Source organism: Microcaecilia unicolor, chromosome 10 (genome assembly GCF_901765095.1).
Source record: "Microcaecilia unicolor chromosome 10, aMicUni1.1, whole genome shotgun sequence".
Classification (NCBI taxonomy): Eukaryota; Metazoa; Chordata; class Amphibia; order Gymnophiona; family Siphonopidae; genus Microcaecilia; species Microcaecilia unicolor.
The window spans coordinates 133,155,956-133,177,822 of NC_044040.1; the positions used below are offsets into that span (position 1 = coordinate 133,155,956).

The 21,867-nt window shown below is 49.0% G+C and overlaps 2 protein-coding genes across 7 annotated transcripts in view; one reads left to right on the plus strand and one right to left on the minus strand.

Annotated features, from left to right (window-relative positions):
• The window catches only part of ATG4B (autophagy related 4B cysteine peptidase), a 471,612-nt gene extending 467,508 nt beyond the window's left edge, over positions 1-4,104 (minus strand). For 2 of the 3 annotated variants that reach the window (XM_030215862.1, XM_030215861.1), the window contains exon 1: positions 3,812-3,932. In XM_030215862.1, the coding sequence (XP_030071722.1) occupies positions 3,812-3,929 (118 nt within the window). In that variant the 5' untranslated portion in view covers positions 3,930-3,932. Of the gene's footprint in view, positions 1-3,811; positions 3,933-3,994 lie in introns of those variants that run through there. The other variant, XM_030215863.1, reaches the window with a different exon arrangement.
• A 593-nt stretch (positions 4,105-4,697) lies between these two features.
• THAP4 (THAP domain containing 4) overlaps positions 4,698-21,867 on the plus strand; it is a 563,666-nt gene continuing 546,496 nt past the window's right edge. Inside the window, exon 1 of one of the 4 annotated variants that reach the window (XM_030215986.1) lies at positions 4,698-4,869. In XM_030215986.1, coding sequence (XP_030071846.1) covers positions 4,793-4,869 — 77 coding nt within the window. In that variant the 5' untranslated portion in view covers positions 4,698-4,792. The remainder of the gene's footprint in view (positions 4,870-21,867) is intronic. The other 3 variants (XM_030215985.1, XM_030215984.1, XM_030215988.1) reach the window with 3 other exon arrangements.

The window sequence follows — 21,867 nt, forward strand, 5'->3', positions numbered from 1 at the left end:
CCGGGCGGTACCTTCTAGCTTCACGGAAGCGAGGTCTGGAAGAGGAGGGAACCGCCTGACCCTTGGAAGAAGGCCGTGGCCTATCCTCGGGTAAGCGCTGGGGTATAGTTTCCCCCAGGCCTTTAACAATTTTCTCCAACTCCTCACCAAATAGGAGAAGGCCCTGGAAGGGCAACTTCTCCAACCTTTGCTTAGAGGCCATGTCAGCCGCCCAATGCCAAAGCCATAGAAGGCGGCGAGCGGCCACCGCCACAGCCATCTGTTTAGCCGAAGCTCTGACCAGATCATAGAGGGCGTCAGACAAAAATGACAAGGCCGACTCCATCCGCGGTGCCACCTCCGAAAGGGGCTCTGCTCCATCCCCGGGCTGTTCCACTGCCTGTTGCAACCAAGCGAGGCAGGCTCGAGCAGCATAACAACTGCACACAGATGCCTGTAAGGCTAGGCCTGAAATCTCAAAGGACCGTTTGACTGCTGATTCCAGACGTCGATCCTGCATGTCCTTCACGGAGACCCCTGTCTCTACTGGGAGGGTAGTCTTTTTCGTCACAGCCGTGACTAGGGCATCCACTTTAGGTACGGCCAAGTGTGCCAAGTGCTCCTCACTGAGAGAGTATAAGTGCCCCATTGCCCTGGTAACTTTCAAAGGCCCCTCAGGGTCAGCCCATTGAGCCGAAATAATCTCTTGGATGGAGTCATGCAAAGGAAAGGCTCAAGCAGGCTTCTTAATCCTTGCCATCCTCGGATAACCAGAGGAGGCTTCACCCATCACAGGATCTTCAATAGAGAGAGCCTGTAAGGCATCAGAAATAAGCGCTGGCAGCTCCTCACGGTGGAAAATCCTAACCGCAGTGGGATCATCTGGATCCAGTGGCAATCCTACACCTTCCTCTGGCTCTTCGGACCATGAAGGCCTGCCAGACCCCTCAGAATCCCCACAGCCCGACCATGGGGGGGGGGGGGTGCGCCATTCTCTGAAGGGGAATTTACCCTTCTGCACTTGTGTTGCGGCCAACTGTCTGGGGAAAAAAAACGCCCGATGGCAATCCCGGGCCAGTCTCCACCGGAGGGGAACCAGGTAGCAACGCAGAGACAGACATCTGCGGCAGAGCTCTTTTAACATGAACGCTTTATGTAAAAGCAACACAAACTCAGGGGAGAAAGGCTCACCCTGGCCTCCCGGTTCCAATCCGGGGTAAGCAGCTCCTCTGGTAGCCTCCATCTGAGGCTCCCCTCTGGCCTCAGACCCCTCCGCTCCTGCGGGGGTCGAGCCCTGAGGCGCATCCAAGATGGCGCCCACTGCCAGCTCCACCGAGTGGGAAGGATCCTCATTCGCCATGCTCGGTCCGGCCCTGATGTCTGAAGAGCACGATTTACAGAGCCCCGCTGTGGATCTGCGCTTGCCACAACATGAACAGCGCCGAAAACGGCGGAAAATTTCAAAATGGCGGATTCGCGCCAAAAACGTTCCGATCGCGGGCCCTCCCCAGAGGAGCTAACGACTCTCTTACCTCACCAGACTGAGTCACAGAGCTCCGGTCACGCTGCACAGACAGAAGGAAGCCTCAGAATCGCAACGCCAACAAGCGCGTCACGTTTTTTTTTAACACTGTGAGGAAAGTTAGAAGCAACAGCTACAGAGGCACCCCGGAGGTCCAGGAGAGTAGGAAAGGCAGGGAAAGGACGAACCAATGTGCCTGCATCCACATAGAAGAGTGTGGGAAAGGCAGGGAAAGGACATACCAATGTGCCTGCATCCACATAGAAGAATGTGGGAAAGGCAGGGACAGGGCAAACCTATATACCTGCATCCACATAGGGGGGGAAGGGTAAGGCAGGAAAAGGGCTAACCTATGTGCCTTTAAAGTGAAGCTGCAATAGCCACAACACCCCTGCTACAACTGGCAAAAGACCAGGAGCTACCCCAGGCAGATTTTTGAAGGAGCTGAATAAGCTGCGTCCAACCCTGCTGGGGAGATAGAGAATACTGGGAGGTAGATGGAGCTAGCTGGCCAAGAGGCACTATGGTTTTCAGTGCTCTCTATCTCCCCCTGCTGGTAGGTGGACACAACCCATTCGAAATGGATTGATTTGCTTGATGACAAGGAAAGAAGCGGTTTCCCGCCAGCTGAGATATTTTTTGGGGGGAGGGGGGAGAACACTCAGGCCCTCATGATCAAAAGCAAACTCTGGCGCTAGAGGCTGTTAACGCCATACTAGCGCCAGAGTTTGCAGCCGACCCATGATCAGAGCCCTCGAGCGCCTGAAACAGTGCACTCGAGGGCTCTCAGCGCAAGTAGCATGCAAATGCATGCTAAACAGGGCTTCTAGCGCAATTAGCTTGCGAATGCATGCTAATTGGCGCTTAACGCATTCATCCCCAATGATCAGCGAACAGCGTGCCAAAGATTGGGTTGCTGGCCGCAGCAAAATCAACGCCAGCTCCGAGCTGGCGTTAGATTTTGCGGATCATTGGGGAGGAATGGTGAGCCCTGTCCAGCCCCCCTTTCCCCCCCCCCCCAAGGCAAACGCGAACGGGGGCTGGAGGTCCGGTGGGAGGTCCGGTGGGTCTCCAGCCCCTGAAACCCCCAGAAATCGTCGATCCATCAACAGGGGGGGGGGGGGGGGGGGCTAGAGGTCCGGTGGACCTCCAGCCCACCCCAAATCCTCCCCCCAGCGTTCTCCTTAAATTCCCTGGTGGTCCGTGGTGTCGTGACACCCCCCTGGCCCCGCCATTTTGGGCTTCGACTGACAGGAAGAGGAGGGAGGCAGGCAGGCTGCGTCCCTCCTCCAACACAAGGTAGGGGGGCCGGGAGGGGACGGGGCCAGGGGGGTGTCACGACACCACGGACCACCAGGGAATTTAAGGAGAACGCTGGGGGGAGGATTTGGGGTGGGCTGGAGACCCATCGGACCTCCAGCCCCCCCCCCCGTAGCTGGGTGGGAGAGGGTTTGGCCGGCGGCGGCCACAACGTTTTCTGGGGGTTTGGGGGGGGCCTCGTTGTTCGGGCCTCGGGGCAGGCTGTTTGACAGGTTTGGGCTTTTGACAGCCCAGACCTGTCAAACAAGTGCAGGAGGATTGTACTGAGCGCATGCTCAGGCGCAATTCTCCCGCACTTCAACATGATAATCAAAGATAATAGCGCTGCTTAGATTTGCATGCATTATCTTTGATCATCGATGCAGAAAAGCCCTGCGCTGTCCTGGCGCTATTTTTAGGGCGCTGTTTGGAACAGCGCAGGGCTTTTGATCATGAGGGCTTCAGTGCCCACCCACTTCTTGCCTAGGCCCACACAAAATCTGTTGTTTGGCTATGCCCCTGAATCTACCCCCTACTTTTTCTTTTGTCCCCACTTGTTAAACTACATTTCAAGATTCTGATGAAGTGGACATTTATTCTCAAAAACTCATGCCTCAATAAACTGTTTAGTCTATAAGGTGCCACCAGCTTCTACCAGACCCAGAGACAACTAGCATGTGTACATCAATTATCTAAAAAGACTATCTAGTAGTGACTCATACCTGAACGAAGAGCAGCAGCAGGAAGACCCACCAGCTACATATCATTTTTCACTTTAGAGGGGAACTAACGTTCTGTTCTAGGGAAACCCCTTCCAAGAGGCAAGTATACAATGCACCTACAGAGTATTAACCCTTTAGTGTCCAATGTTCCCATATGGCTTATTACGTGAACATTGGACACTAAAGGGTTTTAAATATATATATACACACACACACACACGAGAGAGATGAACATAGCTAAATAGATGTACGTTGTTGTTTTTAACAAGTCACTAATGATGGCACTTACAGACACACTGTGACAAGAAAAGCAAGCAGCCACAGCCCAACCTCCCAGCCAGACATGCCCTGACAGCCTCCTTCATGTCCCACAGCAGTGGAAAGGGCAGGCAGAGCCCCATAGGCATTGGTACCCACCGAAGTGAGAACCTTGTAGCTGTCTAGGACAAATACAGCTCGTGTGTACGCTCACCTGCGTCCATCATTCCTCGCTCAGAAACAAAACAGACCAGAGAAGGCTGGGAAGCCGCTACAGTCCTAGTACACAGGCACAACCTAACCCCACAACCCGGCTGCTGCTGTGGAAACAAGGCCCAACATAACCAATCAGGAAGCAATTTCACAGTGGTCCTTTCCTGATGGGCGGGGTTTACCGGTCAAGTACAGCAGAGGCGCGGCGTGATTAGTTTTTTATGCGGAAATGAGCGAAGGTGGTGAGCGCTGTGGTAACTGCCATTTTGTTGTACGTATTCTAAAGTATATCGAATAAAGGATCTATGGGCATTGAAAGTTACTTTAGTGTTCAGCTAATGTAAAAAAAAAAGTACTGCTCAACAAGAGAAAGTATAGTGGTCGCCATACGGATGTACTGAAGTTTCAGTGTCCAAGGATGGTTTCAGGACAAATTTATCCAACAAAGTTTTATCCACTATATAGCAATTAAAAACATAAAACTACGTTGACAGTCCAAACATTCAAATTGTAAAATGACTGCTTATTCTACCCACTAATGTTCCAATGCTTCGCAGTTTTGAAAGAAAATTATGTCCGCAGCCACTATTCTGTATTGTTGTACAGGCTACAACAGACAGTTGTGAAGCGAATTGGGACCGCCATCTTGTTGTACGGCTACGAACGCTGCTCTCCCTATCTTTGTGTTTTGGTCTTGTTCCTCCTCCACCCCCCTCCCCCGATAAATCACGTTCGCCTCAGTTAAAACGGTCGGTCCCGGACCCGGAAGGAACTTAAAGGCAAGGTGTTAAGGCCGGAGATGGTGATTTGCTGTGCGGCGTTCAACTGCTCCAACAGACAGGGGAAGGGAAAGAAGGGGGCCATCTCCTTCCACAGGTAAAAGTGAGTCCGATGTAGAGGGAAGGATTGCCAAGCCCTGGAGCAGACAGGAAAGCTCGCCCGTTCATTTCCCTGGCTTCTTGGACGCTAGAGCAACTTCCCAACCCCTCGAGCTCTTATGTGCCCGCTTTCAATTGTTCAGCCAGTGATTCTGTAAAAAAATAAAATATTCCCTTCCCCACCCTTAGTTTTAACAGAGATCTGTATAGTGCCTGTGTCCTGTTTCGGATTTACTTTTGCAGTGCAGACCCTTCCGCCTACAAGGCTACAAAGGTAGTTTGATTGATGCTGCTTCGGTCCATCCTTGGTAATGGAGAAATGAAATTTCTGCTTTTTGGACTTGCTAGTTGCTTGCTCCTTTTGGGTAGAAAACGGGGCGTGGTGGAGAAGGTTCGTGTTTGTCCTTGGATCTGAGTCTAGCAAAAGTCCAATATGCGCCTGACATAGGAGATGCAATGCAAAGTCAACTGATTCTGGTGCGCTTATTTCGGAATAACCTTTCCAAAAGGAATCCCTTCTTCGAGGGTTTTATAAAACTGTTAGGAGGTTTTTCACCAGTTGTGGTGGAGATCTACTGAAATTGCTGGCGACGTGATGAAATCTAGATAAAACTGACAATATCAAAGATTTCGGTGCGGTATGCAGCGGTGGGGAATATTGGAGGGAATAGACATTTATATTACAGCACGTGGAGGGTCTGGTGTTACACTGAAATAAACATTTTTACAGTAAATTTTCGTATGACTCATTAATTTAGATGTTTCTGTCGGAAGTATTAGCTTTTCTGCCACGTCCTATGTTGTGATTTAGTCTTGAAGGCAATTCATATTTGGAATACGATTGATAATCTGTGACTTCATAAATGTTGTGACTGCTTCAGAAAAATGAAGAATGAAGGGAAGAGTAATTAGCAAAAGTGGCGAAATACATTGAGAACACTAAGGGAATAATAAATGTCAATGGACCGACTCGTTCAGAGGAATTGAAAGCTAATTTTAACTATCAGTACTTGTGCATAGGGAATTATTGTCGTTTAAAAAAACTTGTTTTAGGAGATTTGCAAAGTATTTTTAGTTAGGACTTCATTCAGTATGATTTTCTTCTCTTTCTACCAAATTGGAGGGGAGGGGAAAGTAATAAGATGTCAGCTGTCATAAAGAGGATATTCAACTGATATTCAGGCAAGAAAAACATTTTGTAAGCTAAAAAGACAAATTTGAGTATATAGGCGAGCCTACTACATTATCTTTTTTTATTATTGTGAAATATATTTTTATTAAAGTTTACAAAAAACACATATAGTGGGTGACTCCATTATTTTTCCTACCACCGACATCCTGTAGTTTCCCACTTCTTTCCTGTCTGTGCTTTTGTAAGAGGAGTGGCCTAGTGGTTAGGGTGGTGGACTTTGGTCCTGAGGAACTGAGTTCGATTCCCGGCACAGGCAACTCCTTGTGACTCTGGGCCTACCGCATTGTGCCTGCCATGAGTGGGAAAGCGCGGGGTACAAATGTAACAAAAATAAAAACCACATCATCTCTTCTCCACTCCTGGAGAACTTCTCCCGTCTCTATAGATCTATTAAATAAATGCTTGAGATGTCCTGTCAGGGCTGCCGAAAGGGGGGGCAAAATTCCCCAGGGCCCGGCATCCAAGGGGGGCACGCCCAGCACTAGTATTGCTTGTGTGATCCTGTGCGTGGCAGCACCGCAGAGCAGAGTATTTCCTTCCTGCTACATCTAAACAGCCTCTGGACACAGCAGGAAGGACTCTGCTCTGTGGCGCTGCCTCACACAGGAACAGGAGAGCATTGCAATGCTAGCACTGGGCCCTGGGGAAGTTTGCTGTGCACAATGACAGGAGGCAGAGCAGGACAAGTAAGCGGGGCGGGCTTGGGGGGTGTTGACCCCGGGCCCAGCATTGTCTCTCAGCGGTGTTGGGTCCTGTCAGAACTCTGAGATCCCTCAGTATCCTGGGATCCCATCCGGCCCCATTGCTTTGTCCACTTTCAGTTTCTCAAGCTTTTTATAAACACTTTCTTCTGTGAACAGTACAATATCCTCTCTATTCCCAGATACTTCCTCGGCAGACAACCGCGGTCCATCTGCAAGATTTTCTTCCATGAACACCGAAGAGAAGTATTTATTTAGCAAGTTCGCTTTATCTTCATCACTCTCCACATAGCCATTCTCAGCATCTTTCAGTATATCAATTCAATTCCTCTTTTTTTCCTTTCCCCAATATATCTGAAAAAGGTCTTGTCACCTCTGTTAACATTTTTAGCCATTTTTTCTTCCACCTGCACGCTAGCTTCACTTCTTTGAATCCGATAATCTTGACTGTGATCCTCTTGGTGTATTCTTCTGTATTTTTTGAATGCAGCCTCTTTTGCCCTTATTCTTTCAGCCACTTGTTTGGAGACCCATATAAGCTTCCTCTTTCACTTGTTTTTGTTTACTTTCCTTGCGTAAAGAACAGTTGCCATATTTATAGCAGTTTTCAGCTTGGACCACTGCGCTTCCTGTTCACCCACACCTCCCCATTCCATCAGTTTCTTCTTCAAGTATTCCCCCATTTTACCAAAATCAATAAGTCTGAAATCTAGTACTTTTAAGTTTTATACAGCTATACTCCACTTTTTCTTATATCAAACCAGGCGAAACATGGTCCATGTCAGGACCTGGGACCTAGGCAGGTTGTTGAGCTTTTTCAGATAAGTACATTCTTTAAGTATAATGTTTGAAATTGTTTATATATTAAAGAGGAGAAATATTGTTACCTAGATATGTGCAATGATTAAATCTCATGAGAGGGGTTTCCTGTTGGGATTAAAGAGAATCTTTTGGGATTTATGATGGTCTCTCTGTTATCTATGAGCACATATCTGTATGTTTAATTTTTGATAATGTTTTGTGGCATTTTACAGTATATTGACTTATTAGTTATTAATACACTGTTGGTTTTTGAGGTAGAAGTTATGAGACTGTTTCCCCCAGTGATTAATGCAGTATACCCCGTGATTTAGTTTGATTAGTTTCAGCATTTTCTGTAGCTAGTGTTCAATTGTGGAATGGACAAATTTGTTTATGTTGGACTGTGGCACAATTCAAAAAATTGTTAAAAACACATTTTGTTATGCGTATAGATAGAGGGCAAGCAGTTATTTTTGCAAGTGAAGAGTAGTACCATCTTTCAGATTCTACCCCAAAACTGTGCGCACACATCCAGTTTTATTCTAGATTTGCACACACAATTTTATTACGTAAGCCAATCAGCTCTGACAATTGTTACTTAACAAGCAATTATTAATACTAATGGCATAATTTACGTGCACAACTTGCTAGGCATATTCTGTAAACTGGTGCGTGTAAGTTCTAATGCGTTTTGCCAAAATGGGGGTGTGGCCTCCAGCTTTGAATGGGTGGACCTTGGGCGTTCCAAAAATCTACATGCATGATTATAGAATACACCTGCTTTGTGCCTAACTTAGGTGTCAGTATTTACACCAAGTTTTACTTAGCGTAAATGGATGTGCCTAGTGTTAAGCACAGGCATGGCCACTAGGCATATTCTATAAAGGGCGCCTAAATCTAGGTGTTCTTTATAGACTACGCCTAGTCGGAGGTTCTTTTTTTTTTTTTACACTGATTTTCAGGCGCTACATATAGAATCTAGACCTATTTGTCTAAAGTTGATTTTAATTGTTTTATGAACTTTTTATATTTATATGTATGCTTTTTTTGTAAACTGCCTAGGTATTAGGCGGTAAATAAATTTTTTTTAATAAAAAAAAGAATACCTGGCTATCAAGAGAAGCAAATGTATCTTTTCAGTAAAAGATAAAAACAAATGACGTCCCTGTCAGAGGAGGAAGACTCGTTTTTTTTACCCAAACTTATTGGAAGACTTAATAGACTACAGCTCATTATGTCCTAAAGATACCTCAGAAGATAGAAGGGAAGCTCGTCAGACCAATTGTGCTTAACCAGCACCTGCTTGACCAGGGTAGTCAGCCTGCAGAGTGGGAGTTGGGTAGTCTGCTCAACCAGGGAAATCAGCCCTCAGATTGTTGCTCTAGGAGACTGTTCAAGTGGGGGAATCAGCCCACAGACTGCTGTTCTGTGAACTCAACCAGGATCATGTTCTGTATTGCCCTGGGGTCTAGCTGTCCTGCTGGAGATGTAAAAATACTAAAGAGCAGTGCCAGTCCCTTATATGTGGCATGACATTGGCTCTAAACTTTTGTTTTTCTCCATCTGCTAGCAGGGGGACATACAGTAAACCACTTGTCTGGGCTGGGCTGGCATGGATGATAAGGAATCATGGTTTCAGGAATATTTTCCAATACAGATTTGTAGAATGGGTATGGAGAGGGGAGCTGCTACTGAACAGGTAAGAGCTAAATTCAAGTAATAATCATTCTCATAATAATAAAGTGTGGAGGGATGTATGGGCGTTACATTAATGTAGTGTTTTCCTCAATCAAAAGTTAACCAAAAATGGTTTACAACAAAATAATACAGTAATTAAATAGATCATAATAATATGACCTGTAACTATATCATAATGTGTGGAGCTGTATAAACAGTGTCTGTGTGGTAGAGTAATTGAGTTTGAAGGAATGTGTGGTGGTCTATGTGTGAAGTGTCAGATATTTTTCAGGGATATCTAGAGGGCCTTGTATAGGGAGGGTGTATGTGAATATAGTCAATGTGTGGTATTATATGTGGTATCAAATTGTGCAAATGTGGATGGGGGAATAGAAACAGAGAATTTGACATGTAAAGACTATGGACTCAGTTCTGTTAATGACACCCAAATTCGGGTACCAAAAGAAATGCAAGCTAAGTGTTGTTCTGTAAACAGTTCTCCAAGTTAAGTGTGGTTTATAGAATAGTGCTTAGTGTCAGGATCTGCGCCCAATGATTCATATCAATGGAACACTGGTGTAAATACCTGCACCTAAATTAGGCACGGATCCCCTGAATTCTATAACACCGCGTGCAAATCCTAAAAATGTGCCATACCCCACCCATGCCGCTTCCATGGCCATGCCCCTTTTATGAATCCACATGGAAAAATTTACATGCACATCTTTATAGAATAGCAACTATAAAATGGGCGTATAAACTCCAATTATTGTCAATTAGCAATTGACATCACCCAATTAGCGCTAATTGGCTCGCTAAGCAGTTGAATTGCATGCACAATTTTGAACGCTGTATATCTATATATATAAAACTCACCCTCAAAGTTCTGAAGACAGTGACGTCAGTGAAGCCAAGCCACTGACTTCCTTCAAACAGGGTTCGAAGGTTCGTGGTGGTGAAGCCACCGAAATTGCTCCGGGCCCCGCCCTTGAGGGCGGAGCATTGGCAGAACAACGAAGGGGTTGGCAGGGAGGGAGGGGGGTGTTGGGAAATTGCTCCGGGTCCCGCCCTTGCGTCAAACGTCATGACGTTGAGGGCGGAGCAATGGCAGAACAACGAAGGGGTTGGCAGGCAGGGAGGGGGGGGTGTTGGCGACGAAAACCTTGATGGCAGAACAACGAAGGGGTTGACAGGGAGGGAGGCGGGGGGTGTTGGGAAATCGCTCCGGGCCCCGCCCTCGCGTCAAACGTCATGACGTTGAGGGCGGAGCAATGGCAGAACAATGAAGGGGTTGGGGAGGGGGTGTTGGTGACAAAAACCTTGCTAGCGCCCGTTTCATTTGCTCAGAAACGGGCCTCTTTTACTAGTAGAATTAGAATATCCAGCCTGCCCATCCACACTGTTTAGTTCCATGATTCCTTTCTCTCCCTCAAAGATCTTCTGTCCTTCCCAATGCTTTCTTGAATTCAGATACTGTCCTCAGTTCCACTGGGAAACTGTGTTCCATGTATCTACCACCCTTTTTGTAAAGAAATATTTCCTTAGATTACTCCTGTGCCTATACCCTTTCACCTTTCTCTTATGACTCTTTGTTCCAGAGCTTCCTTTCCGCTGAAAGAAGCCGCCTTCTGTGTAGCATTCAAATGTTTCTATTATATCTCCCCTATCTCACATCTATTCTGGGGTATACATGTGTAGATATTTAAGACTGTCCCCATATACTTTGGGAGGAATTCTATAAATAACACTCAAAAATTGGTCCTGGAAAAAAATTTGGCACTAACTTTTGCTGTGGGTCTGGACTATTCCTTAATCTAAAATTGCTAGTTTTTACAATTTTGGGCTAGAAGGTTTTCCTTTAAATTGTATTGAATTACTGTGCTGGTGATTCCTATTCTTTGTGCTGAAATCTTGTAAAAGGTGCTCTCTGAAACTGTGCTTTTCTCTACCCACTGAAGTAAGCCATTTCATTTGCATAACAGATAGAGGCTAGCAGCTAGAGGAGGAGGGGCAATTAGTGTATATCCAGATGGTAAGTGACAGAGCTTCACTTACCTTGAACCTGTGGGATTCTTAGAGCTGGTTTGGTTTGGTAGCAGTCTGCCTGTGTTCTAAAACTTTTCTTACTAAACTGTTTGAGGGACTGAGGCTGTTACAGTCCTAAAACTTTTCTTCTATAACTGTTTGAGTATATATCTTATCTAAAACAAACTTTGAGAAAAAACAAAAACACTGTTCTTTCTTTTGCTGTGGGTCTATCCTATTCCTTAATCTAAAATTGCTAGTTTTACAATTTTGGCCTAGAAGGTTTTTCTTTAAATTGTATTGAATTGCTGTGCTGGTGATTCCTATTCTTTGGGCTGAAATTGTGTAAAAGGTGCTCTCTGGAACTGTGAAGTAAGCCATTTCATTTGCATTAACAGAGTCTAGCGGGCACTGCAGGATCTGGTTTTAGATAGTACTGGGGAGGAGCCGGCCGTCTTGGTACACGTGGGTACCAACGACGTAGGAAAATGTGGGAGAGTGGTTCTGGAAGCTAAATTTAGGCTTTTAGGAAGGAAGCTCAAATCCAGATCCTCTAGGGTAGCGTTTTCTGAAATACTACCTGTTCCACGCACAGGGCCCAAGCGCCAGGCAGAGATCCGGAGTCTCAACGCGTGGATGAGACGATGTTGTGGGGAAGAGGGTTTTGGATTTGTCAGGAACTGGTCAGCATTCTGGGGAAGGGAGAGCCTATTTCGATCTGATGGGCTTCACCTTAACCAGGGTGGGACCAGGCTGCTGGTGTCGACTTTTAAAAAGGAAATAGAACAGCTTTTAAACTAGAAATGGGGGGAGAGGCTGACAGTCGCTCAAAAGCGCATGGTTCGGGATAAGGTATCTTGAGGATATCACCCAGACAGGGAAGAAAAGGTTACTTGTAAGTAAGAATGTCAAAGAAATCGTAGTAGATCAAATGCCCTTAAATAAAATTAATAATTACCAGACAGAAGATAACATATTAATAATGGCATGTATTAAACGTAAAATAAAACAGAACAAGCATGCATTGAAATGTCTATACGCAAATGCCAGGAGCCTGAGACATAAGATGGGAGAGCTGGAGTACATTGCACACAATGAAAAATTGGATATTATTGGCGTCTCTGAGACCTGGTGGAAGGAAGATAACCAATGGGACACAGTCATACCGGGCTACAAATTATATTGTAGCGATAGGGTGAATAGGATTGGAGGGAGGGGTAGCACTGTATGTAAATGAGAACCTTGACTCAGGCTGCAAATATTGCAGGAGATGAAACCCCTATTGGAATCTTTGTGGATTGAAATTCCACGTGAAAAGGGAAAAAGGACGGTAATAGGAGTGTACTACCGTCCGCCTGGCCAGGATGAGCAGACAGACGCAGCAGTGTCAAAGGAAATTAGGGAAGCGAATAAATTGGGCAATGTAATATTAATGGGTGATTTAAATTCTCCGAGGACAAGCAGGCTGCTTGTTCTCACAAATGGGTGTCCAAGCAGCCCCTCCGACCGGAGATCTTCCTAGCAACAGAGTTTGCTAGTCCTCGCGCGCGCCCGCGATGTGCGCATGCGCGGCCGTCTTCCCGCCCGAAATCGCTCGTGCTCGCTAGTCTCCTTTTTTCTGCGGCTCGGGACGGCTGTTTTTTCGGTCACTCCGCGCCCCTTGGAGATCCCTCGCGATTCGCGTTTTTTTCGCTAAAAAATTTCTAACTTTTTCCTTGATCTCTAATGTTGGCCCGTAAGTTTTCTTTCATGGTCGATTGCGGCTTTTTTTGCCGCTCGTTCGTTTTTTGGTGAGCTTTTGGTGCCCCTTTTTTCACCATCGCGGACTTCGATTTTGCCGGCGAGATTTTTCCGCCCATGTCATCGAAGCCTTCCAGCGGCTTCAAACCGTGCACCCAGTGCGGCCGGATAATCTCTCTCACTGATAGGCACGCTTCTTGCCTTCAGTGTCTGGGGGCTGGGCACCGTCCTCAGGCCTGTAATCTCTGTCTTCTTTTGAAGAGGAGAACTCAGGCAGCGAGATTTAGCCCAGTGGAAGCTTGTTCGGGGCTTCATCTGGCGCGTCGACATCCTCAGTCCCGCGGGCCTCGACATCGGAGCCTTCGGTACCGCGTCCAGCATCGACTTCGGTACCGCGTCCATCGTTACCGGCATCGACATCGAGGCCTTCGGTATCGAGGTCATCGTCTGGTGCAGCTACGAGACCAGGATCGTTCCTCCTGAGGATGTCATCGGAGGGTGCTTCGATGTGTCTGGAGTGCAGGTGAGGGCTGTCCATTCCCCTCCTGGTGGCGGTGAGCCCATGAGCAGGTCTCCGCCTGTCTCGAGGGCTCCCGTGGTACAGCCCCCCCGGGATCGACCCTCTTTGGACCCGGACCTGAGGAAGCGTTTGGATTTGACGTCTTCCTCTTCGGTACCGGGGGGTACCGATGCCATGCGTCGTGCGAAGGTAAAGAAGCACCGGCATCGGTCACCCTCCAAGCGTGGTACCGAGAACTCTGGGTCGCCGGTACCACCGGAACCCAAGCATCGACATCGGGAGGACCGCTCACCCTCCATTCAGGAGGTGTCGATGCGTTCCCCTGTGGACAGCCCGGTACCGCCTCCATCCCCGGAACAGGTTCGCAGCTCGACGCTGGTACCGGCCCCACCGCCTTTCTCCACAGCCTCTCTGAACGAGAGCCTCAGGGCCGTCCTTCCGGGGATCCTGGAAGAGCTGTTTCGCCCTTCTCCGGTACCGGGGGTGCTTGCGCCGCCGGTGCCGTCGAGTGAGGCGATGGCTGGGCCCTCGTCTGCGGTGAGGGTGCCCGCCCTGGTACCGCTTGCGGTCAGAGGGTGTCTCCCGAGTCTTCCTTGCTTCCAGGAAAGATTCTACTAAGAGGAGTTATTTTTTCCTCTGGCGCCGGTTTGCTGTGTGGTGTGATGGCAAGGCCTTAGATCCTCGTTCTTGTCCTACACAGACCCTGCTTGAATACCTTCTACATTTATCGGAGTCTGGTCTTAAAACCAACTCTGTAAGGGTTCATCTTAGCGCGATTAGTGCATACCATTACCATGTGGAAGGTAAGCCGATCTCGGGACAGCCTTTAGTTGTTCGCTTCGTGGGAGGGTTTGCTTTTGTCAAAGCCCCCAGTCAAACCTACAGTGTCATGGGATCTCAATGTCGTTCTCACCCAGCTGATGAAACCTCCTTTTGAGCCACTGGATTCCTGTCATCTGAAGTACTTGACCTGGAAGGTCATTTTCTTGGTGGCAGTTACTTCAGCTCGCAGAGTCAGTGAGCTGCAAGCCTTGGTAGCTCATGCTCCTTATACCAAATTTCATCATAACAGAGTAGTCCTCCGCACTCACCTTAAGTTCTTGCCGAAGGTGGTGTCGGAGTTCCATCTGAACCAGTCAATTGTCTTGCCAACATTCTTCCCCCGTCCTCATACCCGCCCTGCTGAGCGTCAACTGCACACATTGGACTGCAAGCGAGCATTGGCCTTCTATCTGGAGCGGACAAGCCCACACAGATAGTCCGCCCAACTTTTTGTTTCTTTTGATCCCAACAGGAGGGGAGTGGCTGTGGGGAAACGCACCATTTCAAATTGGCTAGCAGACTGCATTTCCTTCACTTTCGCCCAGGCTGGGCTGACTCTTGAGGGTCATGTCACGGCTCATAGTGTTCGAGCCATGGCGGCGTCAGTGGCCCACTTGATGTCAGCAACTATTGAAGAGATTTGCAAGGCTGCGACGTGGTTATCTGTCCACACAATCACATCTCACTATTGCCTTCAGCAGGATTCCCGACGCGACAGTCGGTTCGGGCAGTCGGTGCTGCAGAATCTGTTTGGGGTTTAGAATCCAACTCCACCCCCCTAGGCCCATTTTTATTCTGTTCCAGGCTGCACTCTGTTAGTTGGAAAAGTTTAGGTCAATCTCAGTTATGTCCTCGCCGTTGCGAGGCCCTATTGACCATGTTTGTTGTTTTGAGTGAGCCTGGGGGCTAGGGATACCCCATTTGTGAGAACAAGCAGCCTGCTTGTGCTCGGAGAAAGCGAATGCTACATACCTGTAGAAGGTATTCTCCGAGGACAGCAGGCTGATTGTTCTCACCTACCCGCCCACCTCCCCTTTGGAGTTGTGTCTTCCCTTCTCTTGTTTTTGCTTGGTACGGGACTAGCGAACACGAGCAATTTCGGGCGTGAAGATGGCCGCGCATGCACGAGGACTAGCAAACTCTGTTGCTAGGAAGATCTCCGATCGGAGGGGCTGCCGTGGACGTCGCCCATTTGTGAGAACAATCAGCCTGCTGTCCTCGGAGAATACATTCTACAGGTATGTAGCATTCGCTTTATCCACATATAGACTGGGTTAATGTGACATCGGTACACGCTAGGGAGGTGAAATTTCTTGATGAAATCAAGGACGGCTTCATGGAACAGCTGGTTCAGGAGCCCACAAGAGAAGGAAAAATACTAGACTTAGTCATTACTGGAGTTCATGATCTGGTGCGGGGGATAACGGTGTGAGGGCTGCTTGATAACAGTGATCATAGTATGATCAGTTTTGATATTGGCATTGAAGTAAGTGAACTTAGGAAATCAAATACACTAGCGTTTAACTTTAGAAAAGGTGATTACAACAAAATGAGAAAAACGGTGAAAAAGACTGAAAGGAGCAGCTCACAGGGTAAAAAACTTGCATCAGGTGTGGATGCTGTTTAAAAACACCATCCTGGAGGTACAGCTGGATTCCTACCCCTGTAGGACAGCACTTTACCAGACCCACTGTACCAGTGATTTCATAGTAAGTGTAATCCGTTGGGTTGGTCGTGAGCCCTTGGGCCCTGGCCGAGGCCAGCAGGGCGCCGACCCAGGCCAAGGGGAGACCGACCCACCACCGCACACCCCAGCTACACAATACCCCCTAAGCTACCCCTCCCCCCAGTCCCTCAGGAAGAAGGGAAATAGGCATACAGGCGGGCCTCGCGGCCGAACCGGAACCCACGCAGACAGAGCCACTCATGCGAGCCTCACGGCTGAACTGGAACCCAATCACACACAGGGAGGGGTGAAAGAACCCAGAGGGCCCCAAGATGCCAGACACGCGCTGAACACCAGCAATAGGGCAGAGGGGGAAACAAAGGACCAGAGCGGGCCACGCCCACGCAGGGGACTAGCGCAGGACAGGGGAACTAACACAGCAACCCCCTCCCCACCAGGGTAGGAGCCCCAGGCAGAAGTCAGAGGAACCAAACACAAAGGAAGGCAGAAAGCCTTTGCCTCAAACCCACTGTAGACAGAGGCACACAGAACATAAAGGGTTAAGCTTGTAGAGCCAGCAGAGAGAGAGTGCCATAAATCAACAAACAATCAGAGAGAATGCTTCCCCTCCCGAGAGGGAGTGGGGCCCATCCAAACAAACACACTGGCAGAGGCAGGAATACAATACACACAGTACACAAAGGGTTAAACTCACTGAGCCAGCAGGCCAGGACACTGGGAAGAGAAATCCTTAAAACAAACAAACAAAGGAGAACGCTCTCACTCAGCCCAGAGCCCCGGAGGCTGAGCAATGCCCAGCCCCCACTAAACAAACGAGCAGCTGACCCTGATTACAGAGCTACGCACACACACACACACACAGCAGCAGCTAACCCAGAGGGAAGGAAAAGAATACTCTAAATCAACACAGATCCCTGTCAGAACCTAGAGCACGTTCTGAGAGAAACCTAGCAGGCTTTCCTGTTACCACCAGATAAGTAACGCAAAAGCAGAGAAACTCTTCAGCTGCAGGCTAAAGTACTATCCCCTGACGTCAGCACAACCCCTGGCAGCCAATCAGAAGAGACGTCCCCCCTCCCCCTCAGCCAAACCGGCAGAATCATAACAGTAAGAATCCTGAAAGGTAACTTTAAAACAATACAGGAACGTAAGACCTTTGAAGTCAGAATGATTGAATATTTTGACACCCAACAGACAGGACTTAACAAAAATCTGGGTTTTCTAATCCATTATAAACCATAAAGTTGTATTTCTCAGTTTATCTCCCTCTTCCCTCACCTACCCACACCCATCCTGTTAGACTATCAATGAAATGCTTTGATGTTCCCATGCATACTTCCTACCGACCCCCACCCTGTTAGACTGTCAATGAAATGCTTGGATGTTTCACTTATATATACTGTCATCTTACACATTTGCTTATTTCCGATCTGACGAAGAAGGGCAACCTTCGAAAGCTAATCAAGAAATGTATTAAGTTATGTCCAATAAAAAAGGTATCTTATTTTCATTTCCATGTTTAAACTGGACAATGTGAAACACAGTACTAAGTTAATATTGTTGAATTTTCCATATGAGTTAAATGTCCCACCGCAGGTTATGCTACTACAGTATTTTGAAGAACTCTTGGTACTGTCTCCAGAAAGAGAAACTACCATAAGGTGTGTTTCCTTGTCATTAAGCAGATGCAGCCATTACAGATGGGTTGTGTCCATCAACCAGCAGAGGGAGATAGAGAGCACACTTTTTTCAGTGCCTCATACCAGCTTGCTCCATTGCCTCTTTTCAGTATTCTCTATCTCCCCTAGCAGAGTGGCTGCAGCTTCTTCGAGCTCCATCTGAAATCTGCCTGGAGGTTGCTCCTGTGCTTTTGCCAGTTGTTAGCAGGGGTGTTGGAGGCTATAGCAGCTTCACTTTAAAGGCACATAAGTTCACCCTTTCCTTGCCTTACCCATACCTCCGTGGATGTGGACACATTGCTTAGCTTTCCCTGTCCTTCCCCACCAACAGTGGATGCAGGCACATAGGTTTGCCCTTTCCTTGCCTTTCCCACTCACCTGAGCCTCCGGAGTTCTATTTACCTCAGCTTTCCTCACAGCGTTAAAAAAAAAAAAAAAAAAAAAAAATCAACAGAGGTTTTTCCTTACCTTTTTCTGTGGGACCAGAGCTGTGATACTCGGTCCAGTGAGGTAAGAGGAGTGGGCCCGTGATCAGGGCGATTTGGCGTGAACCGCCATTTTGAATTTTACCACAGTTTTTGGCGATGGCTGCGAAGACAGTAAGGCGCTGTTCCAAGTGTGGCAAGCGCAGATCAGCAGCGGGGCTCTAAATCGTGCTGTACAGACGTTAGAGCCGGCCCGAGCATAGCGAGCGACGATTCTTCGCGCTCTGAGCTGGCAGCGAATGCCATTTTGAATTTACCACATGGCGCGACCTCCGCTGAGACGGAGAGTCCTGAGCCCGGGGGGAGGCCTCGGAGTGAGGCTGATATGAGAGCTACTAGCTCCGGCAGAGATCCGGGTGCCCAGGGTGAGTTTTTCTCCCCTGATTTTGTCTTATTAATGCATAAAGCATACATCCTTAAAAGAGCTCTCCCACAAAGCCCTGCAGGGGCCTCTTCTAATGCCCCCCCCCCCCCCCCGGTGGATTCTAGACTGGGTATGCCCTCTGAGGCATTATTCCCTGATAATTGGCAGAATATGAAGCGCAGAAGGGCTCTTTCCCCTTCAGAGAGTGCTGCACCTCCATTTCCCCCCCCCCCCCCGCCCCCCCCGTGGTCGGGCTGCGAGGATTCGGAGGACTGTGGCAGGCCTTCATGGTCTGAGGAGCCAGAGTCTGGTGCAGAAGTGACTCAGGATCTGGACGATCCCTCCGTTGTGAGGATTTTCCACCGTGATGAGCTGCCAGCACTTATTTCTGATGCCCTGCAGGCTCTCTCTATTGAGGACCCTGCCAGTGGCACAGCCTCCTCTGTGAATCCTAGGATGGCTAGTACCAAAAAGCCTGCTCGAGCCTTTCCTTTGCATGACTCCATCCAAGAGCTTATTTCTGCTCAATGGGCTGACCCCGAGGGACCTTTGAAAGTTTCCAGGGCTATGGGGCAATTATACCCTCTGAGTGAGGAGCATATGGCTCGCTTTGCTATGCCTAAAGTGGATGCCCTAGTCACAGCTGTGACAAACAGAACTACCCTCCCTGTTGAAGGAGGTGTTGCCCTGAAGGATATTCAAGACCGTAGACTGGAATCAGCACTTAAACGGTCATTTGAAATTGCAGGTCTCACTATTCGGGCGTCTGCATGCAGTTGTTATGCTGCTAGAGCCTGCCTGGCTTGGTTGCAACAGGAAGTGGATCAGCCCGGTGATGGAGCGGAGCCCTTTTCAGATGTGGCTCCGCGGATGGAGTCGGCCTTGTCCTTTCTTGCTGATGCCCTTTATGATATTGTCAGACCTTCGGCTAAACACATGGCAGTAGCAGTGGCGGCTCGCCGTCTTCTTTGGCTACGGCATTGGGCGGCGGACATGGCCTCTAAGCAAAGGTTGGTGAAGTTGCCCTTTCAAGGCCTTCTCCTGTTTGGTGAGGAGTTGGAGAAAATTGTGAAGGGTCTGGGTGAGGCTAAACCCCAGCGCTTGCCCGAAGATAGGCCTCGGCCTTCCTCTAAGAGTGCGGCGGTCCACTCCTCTTACAGACCTTGCTTCCGTGAAGCTCGAAGGTACCGCCCGGGGCGTTCTGCTGGGTTCACTTGTCGTGCCCGTTTTCAGCAGAGGAACTCCTCTCGCTCGGACAAACGTTCCACAGCCACTGGCTCAAGGCCTGGAGTTCAGGGGCGACCCTCTCAATGATGGTGCGCCGGCCCTCTCCTCGAGTCCTGTCATCGGAGGACGTCTTTCCCTCTTTGCCGAGGAGTGGGCCTACATTTCCTCAGATCAGTGGGTCTTGGACCTGATCAGAGACTGTTTCAGAATAGAATTCGACGCCCCTGTAAGAGATGTGTTTGTGGAGTCCCGATGCGGTTCTGCCGCCAAACGGGCGGCGGTAGAGGAGACTTTGCAAGGTCTGATTCAGATAGGGGCCATGTCCCCAGTACCTCCCGACGAGCACTGCTGCGGCCGCTACTCCATCTATATTTGTGGTGCCGCGAAAAGGAGGGTCTTTTCGCCCTATTCTAGGCTTAAAAGAATTAAACAAGTCCCTGAGAGTGCGGCATTTCCACATGGAAACCCTGCGCTCCGTCATTGCGGCGGTACAGCCAGGAGAGTTTCTCACGTCTCTGGACCTGAAAGAAGCTTACTTGCACATACCAATTTGGCCCCCGCACCAGAAGTTTCTGAGGTTTGCGGTGATGGAAAAGCATTTCCAGTTTCGGGCCTTGCCTTTTGGCCTCGCCACAGCTCCCCGCACCTTTTCGAAGGTTATGGTGGTAGTAGCTGCCTTTCTAAGGCGAGAGGGTATTTGGGTTCACCCGTACCTGGACGACTGGCTCATTCGAGCAAACTCTGCTGCAGAGAGTCAGCATGTAACAGCCAGAGTGGTCTCAGTACTTCAATCTCTGGGCTGGGTCGTCAATTTGGCCAAAAGTCACCTGACCCCCTCGCAGTCTCTAGAATATTTGGGGGCCAGGTTCGACACAGCCTCGGGGTATGTGTACCTACCCGAGCAAAGGCGGTGCAAGCTTCAGAATCAAGTCTGTCTGCTCCTGAGGATGCCCCGCCCGCGAGCTTGGGACATTGTCCAGCTGCTTGGATCGATGACGGCCACCATGGAACTGGTGCCCTGGGCGAGAGCGCACCTGAGACCTCTACAGTATGCTCTACTCCAAAGATGGTCTCCAGTATCTCAGGATTATCAATGCAGACTTTCTTGGCTCCCTGCGGCCCGCCTCAGTATGGAGTGGTGGCTCTCGGACAGCATGTTGCGACGGGGAATGCCACTGGCGCTCCCCGATTGGTGCCTAGTGGTGACAGATGCCAGCCTGAAAAGCTGGGGCGCACATTGCAAGGGGAAGCATGCCAAGGGTCTATGGACACCCGAGGAGTCGGAGTGGTCCATCAACCGCCTAGAGTTGAAAGCGGTGTTTCAGGCGTTTATGGCTTTTCAAGTGACCCTGGAAGGATTGGCTGTCAGAGTGATGTCGGACAACACGACAGCAGTGGCCTACATAAATCGACAAGGCGGCACTCAGTGCAGAGCTCTAGCCACGCAGGCCGAACAAATTTGCCACTGGGCCGAGCTGCATCTACAGTTTCTGTCTGCACCTCACATTGCAGGTCAGAGCAACATGCAAGCCGATTATCTAAGCAGGCATCAGATCGGTCCAGCGGAGTGGGAACTTGCAGACGAAGTATTCCTGCAGATATGTGCCAAGTGGGGCAAGCCCGTGATGGATCTAATGGCGACAAGCATCAATGCCAAAGTCCCGTGCTTTTTCAGCAGACGAGAGAGATCCTCGCTCGGCGGGGTTGGATGCCTTGGCGCAACCATGGCCTCCGGGCCTACTGTATGTGCTCCCTTCGTGGCCCTTCATAGGGCGAGTGCTCCTGCGTATTCGGCTGCATCCAGGAGAAGTGGTTCTCGTCGCCCCGGATTGGCCCAGGAGGCCTCGGTATGCGGACCTCTGACAGATGCTCGTAGAGGATCCCCTTCAGTTACCTCTGGTTCCCAACCTGTTGTCACAGGGTCCGGTGACCATGGAGGACGCCGGCCGATTTGGTCTTATGGCCTGGCAATTGAGAGACAAAGGCTATTCCAATAAAGTAATTACCACTTTCCTGCAAGCCCGCAAGCGTTCCACTTCCGTGGCTTATGCCAGGATTTGGCGCCAGTTTGAAGTC